The 13428-nt window shown below is 39.7% G+C and overlaps 1 protein-coding gene across 1 annotated transcript in view; it reads right to left on the bottom strand.

Moving 5' to 3' along the window:
- Positions 1-5695: 5695 nt before the first annotated feature.
- The window catches only part of LOC141298294 (integrin alpha-X-like), a 104031-nt gene continuing 96298 nt past the window's right edge, over positions 5696-13428 (bottom strand). The window contains exons 24-30 of the mRNA XM_073828801.1: positions 10567-10662; positions 10334-10414; positions 9723-9833; positions 9525-9623; positions 7872-7982; positions 7703-7777; positions 5696-5863 (exon numbers count right to left, since the gene is read on the bottom strand). Of these exons, the coding sequence (XP_073684902.1) occupies positions 5696-5863; positions 7703-7777; positions 7872-7982; positions 9525-9623; positions 9723-9833; positions 10334-10414; positions 10567-10662 (741 nt within the window). The remainder of the gene's footprint in view (positions 5864-7702; positions 7778-7871; positions 7983-9524; positions 9624-9722; positions 9834-10333; positions 10415-10566; positions 10663-13428) is intronic.

Here is a 13428-nt window from a genome sequence, read left to right on the forward strand (position 1 = left end):
TGAAACCTTAAACAGCACTCGCTGACGGAATGCAATGCCCGATCAGGATTATCGGGCAGTGACTTTCGGGTTACTGCCTGATTCGCTGGTCTGGAGTAAGTTTAGTCAAAAACTTTGCGTTCCCAGAGCCGATTGATGTTCAGATCGAACTTCGAACCAACCTTCGCACTAAATCTAACCGAAACCGAATTCCTGGTCTTCCACATTCTTAGCCCCATGCCTACTAAGGCTATTCTCCTGGAATGGGAGATAGATAAAGGCTTCCTTGGTATAGTCAGACATGCGTCGGCCCGTGCACTATCCTCAGTCTCCCTACTTCAAACTTTCCTAGACGGGTGCTAGGTTGGGGGGAGCTGTTGTAATTTTTCTAACCTAACCCTAACCCCAGGAGTGCGCGCACACGCCTGTCAGCTCTCTAGCACCAAAAGAACTGGGGGTGCAATACCATATCTCGGCGCCTGGTGGCGCTAACCAAGCTCCCAAACCATGTGCAATCGATCGGGGGGGCCCCAAATACTATATATACCGAATTTCAGACCTGTAGGACCTACTTTAACGAAGTGCACCACTTTTTGAATGGGGTGGGGGGGGGGGCACTTTCGTATTTTACCCCTTATACCTAACCCTATTGTAGCCCTAATAAATCTGTGTGCACTTCTATATCTCGGCTTCTGGAGGTGCTAGAGACACCAATCAAAGTGCTATCGAATCGGGGCGACCCCAGGAGTGCGCGCACACACCTGTCAGCTCTCTAGCACCAAAAGAACTGAAGGTGCAATACCATATCTCGGTGCCTGGTGGCGCTAGAGAGACGGCGCATGGTTCAATAGACCCAGGGCGGCCCCCTGAATGTGTGTACCAAATTTGGGAACTCTACATAGAATGGAACTAGGTGCAATACCAGAACCCATACTCGTGGTGGCGCTAGCAAGGCGGCAACTAGTGCAAACGAAAGCACGCCCCCAAATTAGTATACCCACCGAGTTTCAGGCCTCTAGGACCATCCTAAATAGGAAAACGGCCGGGGGTGCACTTTGGGGGGGGTGCACTCTTCGTTTTTATCTATATAACCCTAACCCTATTGTAGCCCTAATCTGTTGTAGCCCTAATAAATCTGTGCGCACTTCCATATCTCGGCACCTGGTGGCGCTAGAGAAACCAAACCAAGTGCATTCGACTCAGCGTCCTCTGATTAGTAAATGCATCCAATCTCTAGGAGAGGAAGATATGGGGAGGGGCGATCACTAGCAGAGGTGTAAAGAGTACCCGAAAACCATACTTGAGTAAAAGTACAGATACCTTACTGTAAAAATTACTCCGTTACAAGTTACAAGTCACCAATTCCAATAAGACTTGAGTAAAAGTCTTAAAGTATCCGATTTTAAAAGAACTTAAGTATTTTACTCGTACTGAATGTAGGCTCAAAGAACAGAAAGAAATGTGTATAACAAGAAAACGTTTATTTGGGAGAATTTATTTATATCCTAATATAGAAATGAAATTGAACACCTTAATGTTTCAAAATGGCAGAACAAGTCAGTCTCAGTCAAACTCAAATGTTCAAAAAAGGCACAAGTAAAAAAATGTTCTCCAAGAAAGTATTTTCAGTCAACAATGGACAAAAAAAAGTAAAATCCATTATTTCATCTGACAATTCACGATGCCTTGATGGCATACAAATATTCACTTTTGCTGATGGAAAAGGGCATAAAGTCTCTGAAAGAAACTATAAAGAAAACGCATAGCATCACAACTGTACATTATAACATTACTCACATGGGGATTTTGAATTCCGCACAGAGATTCCGTTCACGTTCATGTGGAGTAGTCTCATTTAGCACATAGGTAAATAGCATCCAGTACCTTCAGCACCCTGAAGATGGCCATATCGCCTCTTCCGCTCAAGAAATTACCCATAGCAGAAAAAGATGCCGACTTGTCGCGCACAATCACAATGTAATGAGTAACGGTAAGTGTACGTTCAAATGTAGTGGAGTAAAGAGTACATATATTAGATAAAAAATGTAGTCGAGTAGAGAGTAAAAGTTGCTTATATTTTTGATACTCAGTACAAGTAAAAAGTAGCCAAAAAAATACTTAAGTACAGTAACGAAGTCCATTTACTCAAATACTTTACACCACTGATCACTAGTGTGATGTGTGATTTTCTGCGAAGGATTCCAACAGTTTAGCAGAAAATCACACTATTGTACTAACCCCAACCTGCCTAGCCCTGCACCAGCACTTTGCCTAACCCTACCAGTTGTAGCCCTATGCAACTCAACCTGAAGTCCCACCCACCCAAAACAACAAGTCGGCCTTCCTTACAAAAAAAAGCCAGACTCCCTCACCCAAACTACACACTAAACTTGGCCCACAGTGAGGAAATGGCATTTCTCATTTTCAAATGGCATTTCTTATTTTCCAATGGCCTTCCTTACAAAAGAAATAGACTGCCTCACCCAAACTACACACTAAACCTAGCCCACAGAGACCAAATGGCATGTGACCATTGACCTGAACACACAACACTTACCACACTCTGTCTATCCTTCTATCTATCTATTTATCTATCCATACATACATCCATCCATCCATGCAAAAGGCCTAAAAACATTCACTTTTTCAAACAAAAACATATTTTTTTAACAAAAAGTTGTTTAAACTCATGTATCTATCTATTCATATGTTCATCTATTTATCCATCCATCCATCCATCCATCTTTCTATTTATCAAACTATCCATCTATCTATCTGACACTTAATAGTTTTCCTTATAACTACAGGAAGAAAAAAGGAGAAATTAAGAAAATTGTTGGAAGGTTTTAGAAACAATTAAGCAAAAAAAAAAAAAAAGAGAGAGAGAGATCATAATAATAAACACATTATATCAAAGAAACATATCAAAAATCTTTATTTGGAGAAAAAATGAAAGAAAATACAAACAAGAACAGAAGAATCTTTCTATCCATTCACTCCAGGAAATAAACAAGGCCTAAAAAGTCTCCCTCTCCTGGACGACACTGTAAACTGCATGTGTTCAAAACTGCTAACGATTCCTAAGCTTAGCAGAAAATCACACTATGGTGCATGTCCACCCTCAACTGATTGGACTGATTGGTCTTGCAGTGGGGAGACCGACGTTCATTTCCTGGTTCTGGTGTGAAAAATTTTTTGAGAATTTTTTTGCCCCATGGGCCATAGGCGGTATTTGATTAGCTGGATAGGATGGGTTGGGGAGTGGAGAGATCCGGGTCTGATTTTGGTTATTTTCAGGAAAATGCCTTAAGTCGTAGAGGTCGGATTTGGGAGTAGAATCCATTCGGGTTGAGTCCAGGAGGATTGCGGAATCAACCCAAACCCTACTGAATAATGGAGTTACAATGAGGATTTCAGGGAAATTATGCGATACGGTTATGATTGTTGAATAGGAATGCGATGCTGGATCGGGATTATTGGGCCGGGGTCTAGCGATCCCGGTCTGGTTCGCTGGACTGGAGCAGGTTTAGTTAAGAACCTTGTATTCCAAGATCTAGCGAGATCCATCTGGGTTGAGTCTAGGGGGATTGTGGAATCAACCCAGACCCTACTGAAGAATGAAGTTAGAATAAATTACTCATATAGAATGGGCGATATAGTCACGGTTGTGGCATGGGATACGATGCTGGATCGGGATTACTGGGCCGGGGTTTAAATGATCCCGGTCTGGTTCGCTGATCTGGAGCAGGTTTAGTTAAGAACCGTGTATTCTGGGATCTAGTGGAATCCATCTGCCTTCATTATGGTAGGATTTGTACGTTCCGGCCCAGGGGGCTCATTTATAAAGACTTGCGTAAAAACCATCCTTGATTTTATCTAAGAACTTTTCTGATTTGATCGTAAGAGCGATTCAGAGAAAACGAACGTACCACGAAATCCATGCGTACGCCAGTCATTCGGTTATAAATCACAAATGATCGTGGAATTGTGTGCAGCTGAATGTTCCGCCGTCGAAACGCCCCTGCTTAATTAATTAACATAAAAAATGAGCTCATTCCTAAAGCAAAAACTCTGACAATGGCAAGTAAAAAGGAGCGCAAGAAATCAAATTATAGTGAGGCTGAACTATCTGCAATACCAGGCATTACCACAAGGAAACGGTCGTACGCCAAGCTGGAATCTGACGTGGAGATAAGTACTTTTCCACGTCAATGACGGTTTTTATAAATCTGTACTTTGACGTGGATTTGATCGTACGAACACTCTAAGATCAAATCAGTGCGTAAGAAAGTTTTATAAATGAGGCCCCTGATGTTAAAGAAGTTTACAAGTGAAACTCAAGTTATTTTGCGTGATAAATAAATATATTCAAAATAAGCTACAAACATATTTTGTCCTTAACATTCCTCCTTCATCTGACTGAATGGCTAATTATGCGGCTCATTATGCAGGTCTTTGTCTTCTCAGTTTAAGTAAGTTTTTTTTTCCTTCAGCAACATGTAACATGTAAAGCATTTATGTACGATACCATGTAAGCTAGTCGATTATTACTATTGGAGGGTGAGTGGGCACATTTATACAAACCATCCACCTCATGTGATACTCTCGTTTGCATGATAGTTCTATATTCTAAATAAACAAAAAGTATATACATTTCTATTTTTCCTCACATTCTTTTCTTGGTAGCAATTCCCTCTCAGTGACACCCCTCTCCTGACTGAAAGGCTCATTATGCAGCTCATTATGCGGGTCTTTGTCTTCTCAGGTGTGAATCACAGCATTATTCATGATGATTCACGCCTTCTCGAATACAGCCATTCTAAACAAAGTGTCTTCAAAAATCTAAATCAATATACTGTTTTGTGTAAACAAGTGAACTAGATGATTTTCACATCATTTGGTAGAAAAAAAATTTGCCTACCACATCCAGTTCTCAAAAGTCTTGTGAACAAATATTCCGTATGTGTTTCATGACCTTATTTTAGTGACTTCAAAAATTTAGTTTTTCACTAAGTACGCATAAACGTTGTTTTCTCAAACACAAACATGTACATTCATGTTGCTTACATATTATTGTAGCCCAATATGTGCTGATTACAACGTAATAAGATTTAGGCCATTCATAAGTTTTTAAGATATTGAAAAAAGCACAAATGTCAGGGCATGTCAAAACTTCTTCATTGCCCCAAAACTACCTCAGACCCCAGAGGGTTAATGTTCTTAAGTATTAAAGCTAAAACGAACAACTTTATGAAATGAAATGTAAAGAAAGATAAACACTCTGAACTACAGATACGTTTTAAATGATTGGAGTAAAGTAAAAATACTTGGCTACTGTCCGTCTCTGATTGCGGTGAAGGAGAACCATCTAAAAAAGCCCCAAAAACGCAAACATACTAATTGTTGGTCAGAAAAGACTGAAGAGAGCAGCCGAGGGTAAAGGTCTGACTCAACTGGAGGTCTGACATCTGACTTTTACGTTTGCTGAATTCCCGAAGCATGTGTTTTTTCCCCGCCTGTTTAAAGCAGAGCAGAGCAAAGAGGTTTAAGATGTGATCAAATGGTATTCAGCGTTTTCTCCATCGAGAGGAACTTGCCTCGTGATACAGACGTGTGTCGTTTATCCTGATCATTACGCCATCCACTTGCAAGAAGAACCGCAGCAGGAGGAAGAAACTGGTGGGCATCACTCTCTCAAAACAGCAAACGGCATCTTTCAGATGACAGTCGTCGACACGGCTAAAGAGAAGAGCAATCGGATGAAGCTCATGATTTTGACGCTGATCATAGACACATCGTGATCGTGAAGCTCGTCCTCGAAGAACTTGATCTGTTCTAATGCTCTCAGCTTCTCCTTGTTGATGCGCTCGCTGGTGGCCGTCACCTGTTCACAAACTCAGGCGTCAGTCTCAGAGATCAGCTCACTGATTGAGCTGATTTGGGCTAAAAATACGTAGGTTTTATAAGTTTTAAATGTTGAAATGCATCTAAATTGTAAATTTTAACATCAATAAAAACATACAAAAAATGTACGTTTTGTGCCTCTAAACGTTATGTATAAATACCGATGTATAAACAATGAGACCAGACTGGTGATTCATTGTATTTCTTTAACAAAACGAAATAATATAAATATTTGTAATACAAAGTATTTTTAATCAATACATATAAAAACACACACAACATCTTCATAAAAATGTAAAGAGAACAGAGAGTTTCAAAGGTGCTTCACAACACTGAAATATACAATTAACCCATGGCCAACTATCCCTGTTTGAGTTTGAGGCATCCCGTCTATTTGATCTGAGCTCAATCCACAGTGAATCAGCATCTGCAGGTCACTGACACCTTGTTCTGCACCTCACAGAAAAAACCTTTGATCAAAAAAATATTTTTCAATCTTTAATCAAAGAGGGGAATCAAGTGACCTGGATTTCAATAATATTCAACAACTGCCAATAAACCACTATAAACCTTTATATACACGGACCTGACCTGACGTGTGGCCAAGTATGGTGACCCATACTCATAATTTGTGCTCTGCAATGGTTTCTACAATATATTTAGTAGCGTACTAGTGGTGACTACTGTATGTAAAATTGATAAACATATGGCATAGATGCATGACTGGAAATCCTCACAGATACAATTTTTCTTTAAAAAGGGACATAGTTGTGAGAATACTACCTTTTCTAGTATCTTTGACAGAGAGGGTAGATTTGAGATCAGTCTAAAATTAACAAGTTCTTTGGGGTCAAGTTTTTTTTTTTTTTAAATGAGAGACTTTGTAACAACCAGTTTGAAGGTTTTGGGGACATATCCTAATGACAATGACACATTAATAACATTCTGAAACGCATCAACTTGAGCCCCTTATAAGGCAACTGTGCCTACAATCTGTTGAATCTGACACCTCTGACAGCTGCACAACCTCAGAATTGCCAAATGTACATATTCTTCTCCTATACAAATGAAGGTATGCATATAAAAAATGAAACAAGATTAAGTGTAATGCACATTGCATTTGTGTGTTTATATGTACAGTATAAACATTATTTGCCCATGAAAAAGAAGGCTTAGCAAAACAAACAATATCTGTATTAAGCAGAAAGCAATTAATCTTTTTTTTTAAATACATCCAGAGCAAATCCCAATTATGCTATGGAAGCTTGTATCTGCCAAACTCTGAGTATTTGATCATACAATTCTGACTTTTCCTTGCTATTCAGAGTCAGAACATGAACTCAGAACTGCAAGATATAAACTCAAAATTCTTAGATGAAAAGTTATGATATGAATTATGAATTATGATACGTAAATGAGTAAAACATTTTTACAAAAAATAATTCAGAGGGAAAAAAATGCAAAATGTTAGCTCAGAAGTCAGAAGATATAAACTCAGAACTGTGAGGGGAAAAAAGCCAGAAATCACACTTTATATTCTGAAAAATAAAGCCAAAATCTTCTATATTACAGAAATGTGAAGAAACATGATAAAAGAAAGATCTCAAAGTGCATGTGAGAAAAATATTACTAAAATTTCTGGTATAGTTTATCACTTTTCATCAAAAAGGAAGTTAAGCAACATTTGAAAGGCTATAAATACTTTCATTGTAAGTATTTTAAATCACGCTGCAATATTTTATTCTTAGGTGATTCTTGTTTGTGTGCTTGAGAATGAAACATCAATATCTCCTAACAGTTTGAGTGCAGATTATTGTGCCACATTTGATTGTCCTCCTGTGTCCTCCTGTGCCTCCTCCAGCATCTGCTTATACTGGCTTTTGAAGAATCCAGCCTTGTATAGAGTAAAAATATGCAGGAATTAGATAGTGTAAAATGGTGAAACTGAAATGCCAGTGTTTAAAACCGACTTTATGATGGCGATATACCTTATAGAGGGCCATAGTGATGAGAGCCAGTAGCAGTAGTCCTCCTACTACTCCTCCAATGATCTCTTTAGTCAGGTCCACCTCCTCATACACCTCCACTTGAGTGTTAATCTACATACATGGAAATGTGTGAATTTTTAGTGCAGTCAGAAGTCACACTCATGAATCACATTTCCCACACAGACTTAATAGATACATGTCAATAGATACATGATTATAATTTGGGCTACATAATATATTAATAATGTAAGGGTTATTGTTAGATAATGTTAGGTATATTAGGTAATGCATCTAATAGTGTTTGTGCCATGAATCAAGCCTCTGTGGCTCCCTCCGATTGCCACCAGAGGGAACCTTCACCTGAGTTCTAGTTTTCCATTCAGACTTCATTTCCCATAATCCCATGCCTGGGGTTGATCACCGGCACAGGTGTCAGCCATCACCCACAGACTATTTATAGCACGCTCACTTTCATGCGAAGACATGTTTTGCTACTGCTGATATTACCAAGTAATTATTCACTGTCTGATTACCCGTTGCCGATCTGTTTGTTCCTGTTTCCTAACTGTCTGCCACCTGTCTTTCGACCCATGCTTGTGTATTGGATTTACTATTCTTTGTCTGGTTTGTCTATATTGCTCTGTATGCTGTTGATTGACCTTCGACTGTTGTATTTCTTACTGGATTTAATAAAGTTGCAAATGGATCCTAACCACGCTGACTCTGCATCACAGTGTGTGATCCACATCCTTGTGTCTTTTGGTTTTTTTGTAAATATTTTTAAATTAGAATTTATCTTACAAAACTCTAGTGAATACAAATTGTATTCAGCAAGAATGCATTAAATAAATCAAACAAAACAATACAGACTTTACAGATTTATAGTTCAAATGAATTCTGTTCTTTTAAAATTTCAATTCATTAATGAATAATGAATCCTGAAAAAAATCAGCACCTCAAACCTAACTCTTAAGAAGCAAATCAACATTATAAGAATGATTTCTAGACAATCCAGAACCGTCACTAGTGTGGAGAGAGGAGGTGAAGAATCTATGGGCCCACAGCTGTCGTGGGCCCCTGTGATTTGAGCCAAGGGTGAAATGCAGCATTTGTTAGTCTAAAGGCCCATTCACACCAAGCACAATAACGATAACTATAACTATTAAGATAACATTCTAAAAATTGTTTTAAATTTAAGAGAATAGCAGTTCACACTACAACTATAACAATAACGATACAGGGCAATGATATTGTTGGGATCACTTTCAGAATGATTTTTATTAATTTTTTTACAGCTGATGAATGATAAAATACTGACAGCTAATCAGGCTTCATGTTCATTGAAAATACAGATTCCTGAGAATGAGAGCTTTCTTGTGATATATTACTTGTCTGTTTTGTGAAAAATATAAAAAATACACATTCTTCTTAAAAATTATTCACAATCATTAGGTGGAAAAGTGTGTATTGTACGAAAGTATTTATAAGCTTAATTTTACTACTTTATGTATCATAAAACCAAGTTATTCTTTATAAAAGGTGAGACTCTAACTTTCAAATGACACAATATAAGCAAGGCTATGAAAAATAAGCATCAACGTTTTTTATTTTGGACTCGTATCCAGGTCCGCAGAGTTTAAGAGGCTAAATTACCTGGACAGATGGTGCAGTTAAAAAGGAAACATATTTGCTCTTGTCATAATCCAGAGATGCTGAACTGACCAGCTGGAAAACAGCAGCTCTGAGTCCAGTCTAACAGACACACAGATCAGGACAGTAAGAAAGATAAATCAATTATAAGTATAGTATATAAACAGTTTTTTATGTGAATTTTCATTTAAAGTCAGAGACCTGCTCAATCCATCCAGAGCTGACATTGCCAGTTATATTATAGAGCATCCTTTCATTCTTTATGAGAGTGAGGTCACAGCTGAACTCGACACACGTTGCCACAGAGCAGTTCTGACACACACACACACACACACACACACACACACACACACACACACACACACACACACACACATCCAGAGAGTTTAATTAATGTATCTTTAACATATACACTGTGTAAAACATATACAAATTATTATGCAAGAAATATATCAGACATATCAGTTCTTTCTGAAGATGAAAAGCATAAAATAGTGCAAAATCAATGAAAAGCATGAAAACCACTAAAGTTTAAACTTAATATAGATTATTAGGTTGTCATAAGATTAGTGAGTGATTTAGAGCACAAAAGAACTCAGTCAGATCAAGTCTTTAGTAAGGCAAGGTTTTGTCAAACAAATTAATTGAATTTAAACAGCAGCTATATTGAAATGCAACTGTTGAGCAGCAAAAACTACAAAACACGTCTTACTGATATGTCACTTGCATAATAATTTGGAACATAGTGAATTATTACATTAATGAGGAAATCAAATATGATAAAGATAAAAAAAGTCTAAAAGTGTCCTTACCACTATGTATTGACTTTTAAGAATGTCAATAAAATTGGTGATAGCAGGCTTCTGAATGTTCTCCCTCTTACAACCAGAAATCTTTCAAATGAATAAATAAATGGATAAATACTATATTAAAAGGTACTACGGTTTACAATGTAGGGTTCAGTTTTTCTTGGTGACATTATGAGTGAATGATGGGATAAAAGAATCTGTAAATGGCTTGTAATATAAGAAATAAATGAACACACTTGCAGACTTGAATTAGTCCAGATGTCAGCATTACCAACTTTCACTGGTACTCTGATGAAAACCTTAAAAGTTAATTCTCTAAGGTCATTTTCAATCTGAAAAAAGAAAGATCAGCTTATTTCATTTTAATTCAGCTAGTTATTTCATTTTAGTTCAGCTAGTTTCTTATTTTCCTTTAAAACTCAAATGTAATAGAAACCTATACAGACATATGAGGAAAAAAAATACAAAAACTTTAACAAAATTTAAAATGTAAACAGAATGAATACAATGTTTAAAAAATTAACAAAACTTATAATAGTATATCAATAATACTAAAATAACACTGAATGATTTTCTGTAGTTGTAAATAAAACAAAGATTATTTTACAATACTATTTCAGGTTCCCTCTCACCGCGTCCCCTAGGGGTCGCTATTGGGGAACGCCACAGCGTGACTCGTGTCTGAAGAATGCATATGAAAAAACTTCATGAAATGGCCGGCGACAGCATATGACGTCACCCCGGCACGACCACCGCTGATGGTATGTCACTACCGGGCGTCACTGTATAAAGAGGAATGCATGTATTCTCTCACCGGAGGCCTGCGTGTGACGTGTGTGGTAATCTCATACCCGCACTTTCACACGGCCCAAGCTGTACGGCGAGACACAAGCAAGATTAGCTCTCGAGAGATTGGAATGCAATCGGTGCATTCGTTGCTTGTTTGTAACAAGAGGCACGCACTCATACCCACTTGCACGACTCGCAGGCTACGTGGGTGTGGTAAATAACAGCACGTCCAGCTTCCGAGGGAACTAATGTGCTCATCACGAAAACACATTCGCAAAGGAGGGAGGTGAGTTTCTCTGTTCCTCATTTTGCATGAGTGTGTTTGCCTCTCGCGGCATTAACAAACTTATTCGCGGCGTCGCCAGCAGCTCCATGCTAGCTTTATTCCTGAGGGAATTCGGTGCTTGGGCAGAGTATGTTTAGCTCCCGCGGGAGCTGAATATGTGCTGCTTGTTGCGATTGTGGAGTTAATTAACTGCCCAAAAAAAAGGGGGGGATTTCCTAAGACCAGCTCAGTCATGATTATGGGTTAGGGTTAGGTGTGTGTTAAATTCTTCACCCTTTAGGGTCTGGAGGCTTTCGGTCAGTTTCACCTCTGGTGGTCCTTCCTACATACACAGATATCTGAGGATGTCTGTGTGTTGGCTTACTGAATGCTCCCATTTTGTTTTGTTTTTTGAGCAGTTCTCTTTAAGCTCTTGCCTAGATGGCGCTGTCTCCCCTGCTAGGGTTTTAAGTAGACAGCCCACTCTGTTGGTTTAGGCTGCTTTTAGGAGTACTAACCAGAGGTCTTTTACTGATCTGTTAGTTTTCCCAGGCTCATTGGCCTTTTTGGATTTGTGTGACTATGGACTAGGTAGACCACTGCCTTTAAGTCCTTCATTCCATGAAGGCCCAGGTCTGAGCCCCATCAACACAGGGGTCCTGCTCTCTCTCGTTCTGAGGAACAGAGAAGAGTCCAGAAGGCTAGTGTTGCAGCCTGTGCCCCTCCCGTAGGCGGCGCGGGTTGAGGGGTGGACGGGACCAGAGGGAAGTGATTCACACGAGACAATGTGCTCGTACGGATCAAAATGAATCTAAACTCTATTTTCTTCCTGTCTTGCCCCCTCATTAATTCCCCTGTTTCTATCATCACCTGTCCAAAATGGTAAGGTTGGAGATCCCTGCACGCTAACTTGGACCTATAACTTCTTAACGGTTCTTACGTCCCATAAGAACCTCCATTACTGATGGTCCGGATTTGAACTCCTTAAACAGGTTTTGTTTAAGTTGAGTTAAATGCAGGTCACTTATGGGTGAGTACGATCCAAGAAAAGGAACTTAATACTGTCTCAGGCCTGTGTGTTGTGTTTTTGCTTCTCAGAGAAAAGTATGACGAGTCTATGGCGGATGCTCCCCCTCTGATCCTACGGATTATGGTTACGGCAGTGTTCGTCCTCTCCACGCCACAGGTCGTGCGGTAAACCACCTTACAGCATATGTTAGACTTGTCCTCTTCAAGGTAAGCTCCCTAAGTTTCTTTTATAGGATTTCCCTTAGCATGTTTAAAGCTGTCCTTTGCAGGCCTTTTTCTGAGAATCCCTCTTCCAGACCCTCTCTGTGGACTCCATATCCTGGAGTGATCTCATCAGCTGAAGGTTCTTTCCAGCACCTCCTGAGTTTTTGTCTCCAAGGAGCAATTTCTCAGTCCTCCAGTTCCTGCTCTGGGAAATTTATGTCCTGTTGAGACAGGAACATAAGTCCACCTAGGCTGGTGTCTGTCGATCCCCCTGTTAGCCCGAGGGCAGGGTCGGTTCGACCTAAGTAGTACTCCCCTTTCCGCGGAAAGGGTTTATTCAGAGTACCACTTTCACTGACAAAGCCAGGTTTTCCTCCCGGTCATCTGGGTTAGGAGCCTGTCCCTCTTGTCCAGGCTGATTCTCACTCTTTAGACTTCACGCACAAGCTGGGCTCTCCCCTTACCGAGGAAAGGGTTCTCAATGAGCGCCCCCTAGGCTGGATGGGCGTTCCTCCCTGGCCTTCAGGGTTAGGAGTCTGTCCTCATGACTAGCTAGGAGCTCTCCCTTTCCAGGGCCTTGAGATGACATTGGCTGCTCCCCTTTCTGCGGAAAGGGTCCTATCAGAGCACCACCCTCTGGCAGGTGTTGGTATTCTTCCCTGTCCTTCAGGGTTTTGAAGCCTACCCTTGACGTTGCTTGAGTCAAGAGATTCTTACGTAGAAGTCTCTTCAGGCAGCTGGCAGCTCACCTTTATTCAAGGTTCCTTCAAAGCAGCACCACTGCCGCATGGCAAATTTCTCCCTTTTACAA

The sequence above is a fragment of the Garra rufa genome, chromosome 22, assembly GCF_049309525.1.
Source record: "Garra rufa chromosome 22, GarRuf1.0, whole genome shotgun sequence".
NCBI classification, from domain to species: domain Eukaryota; kingdom Metazoa; phylum Chordata; class Actinopteri; order Cypriniformes; family Cyprinidae; genus Garra; species Garra rufa.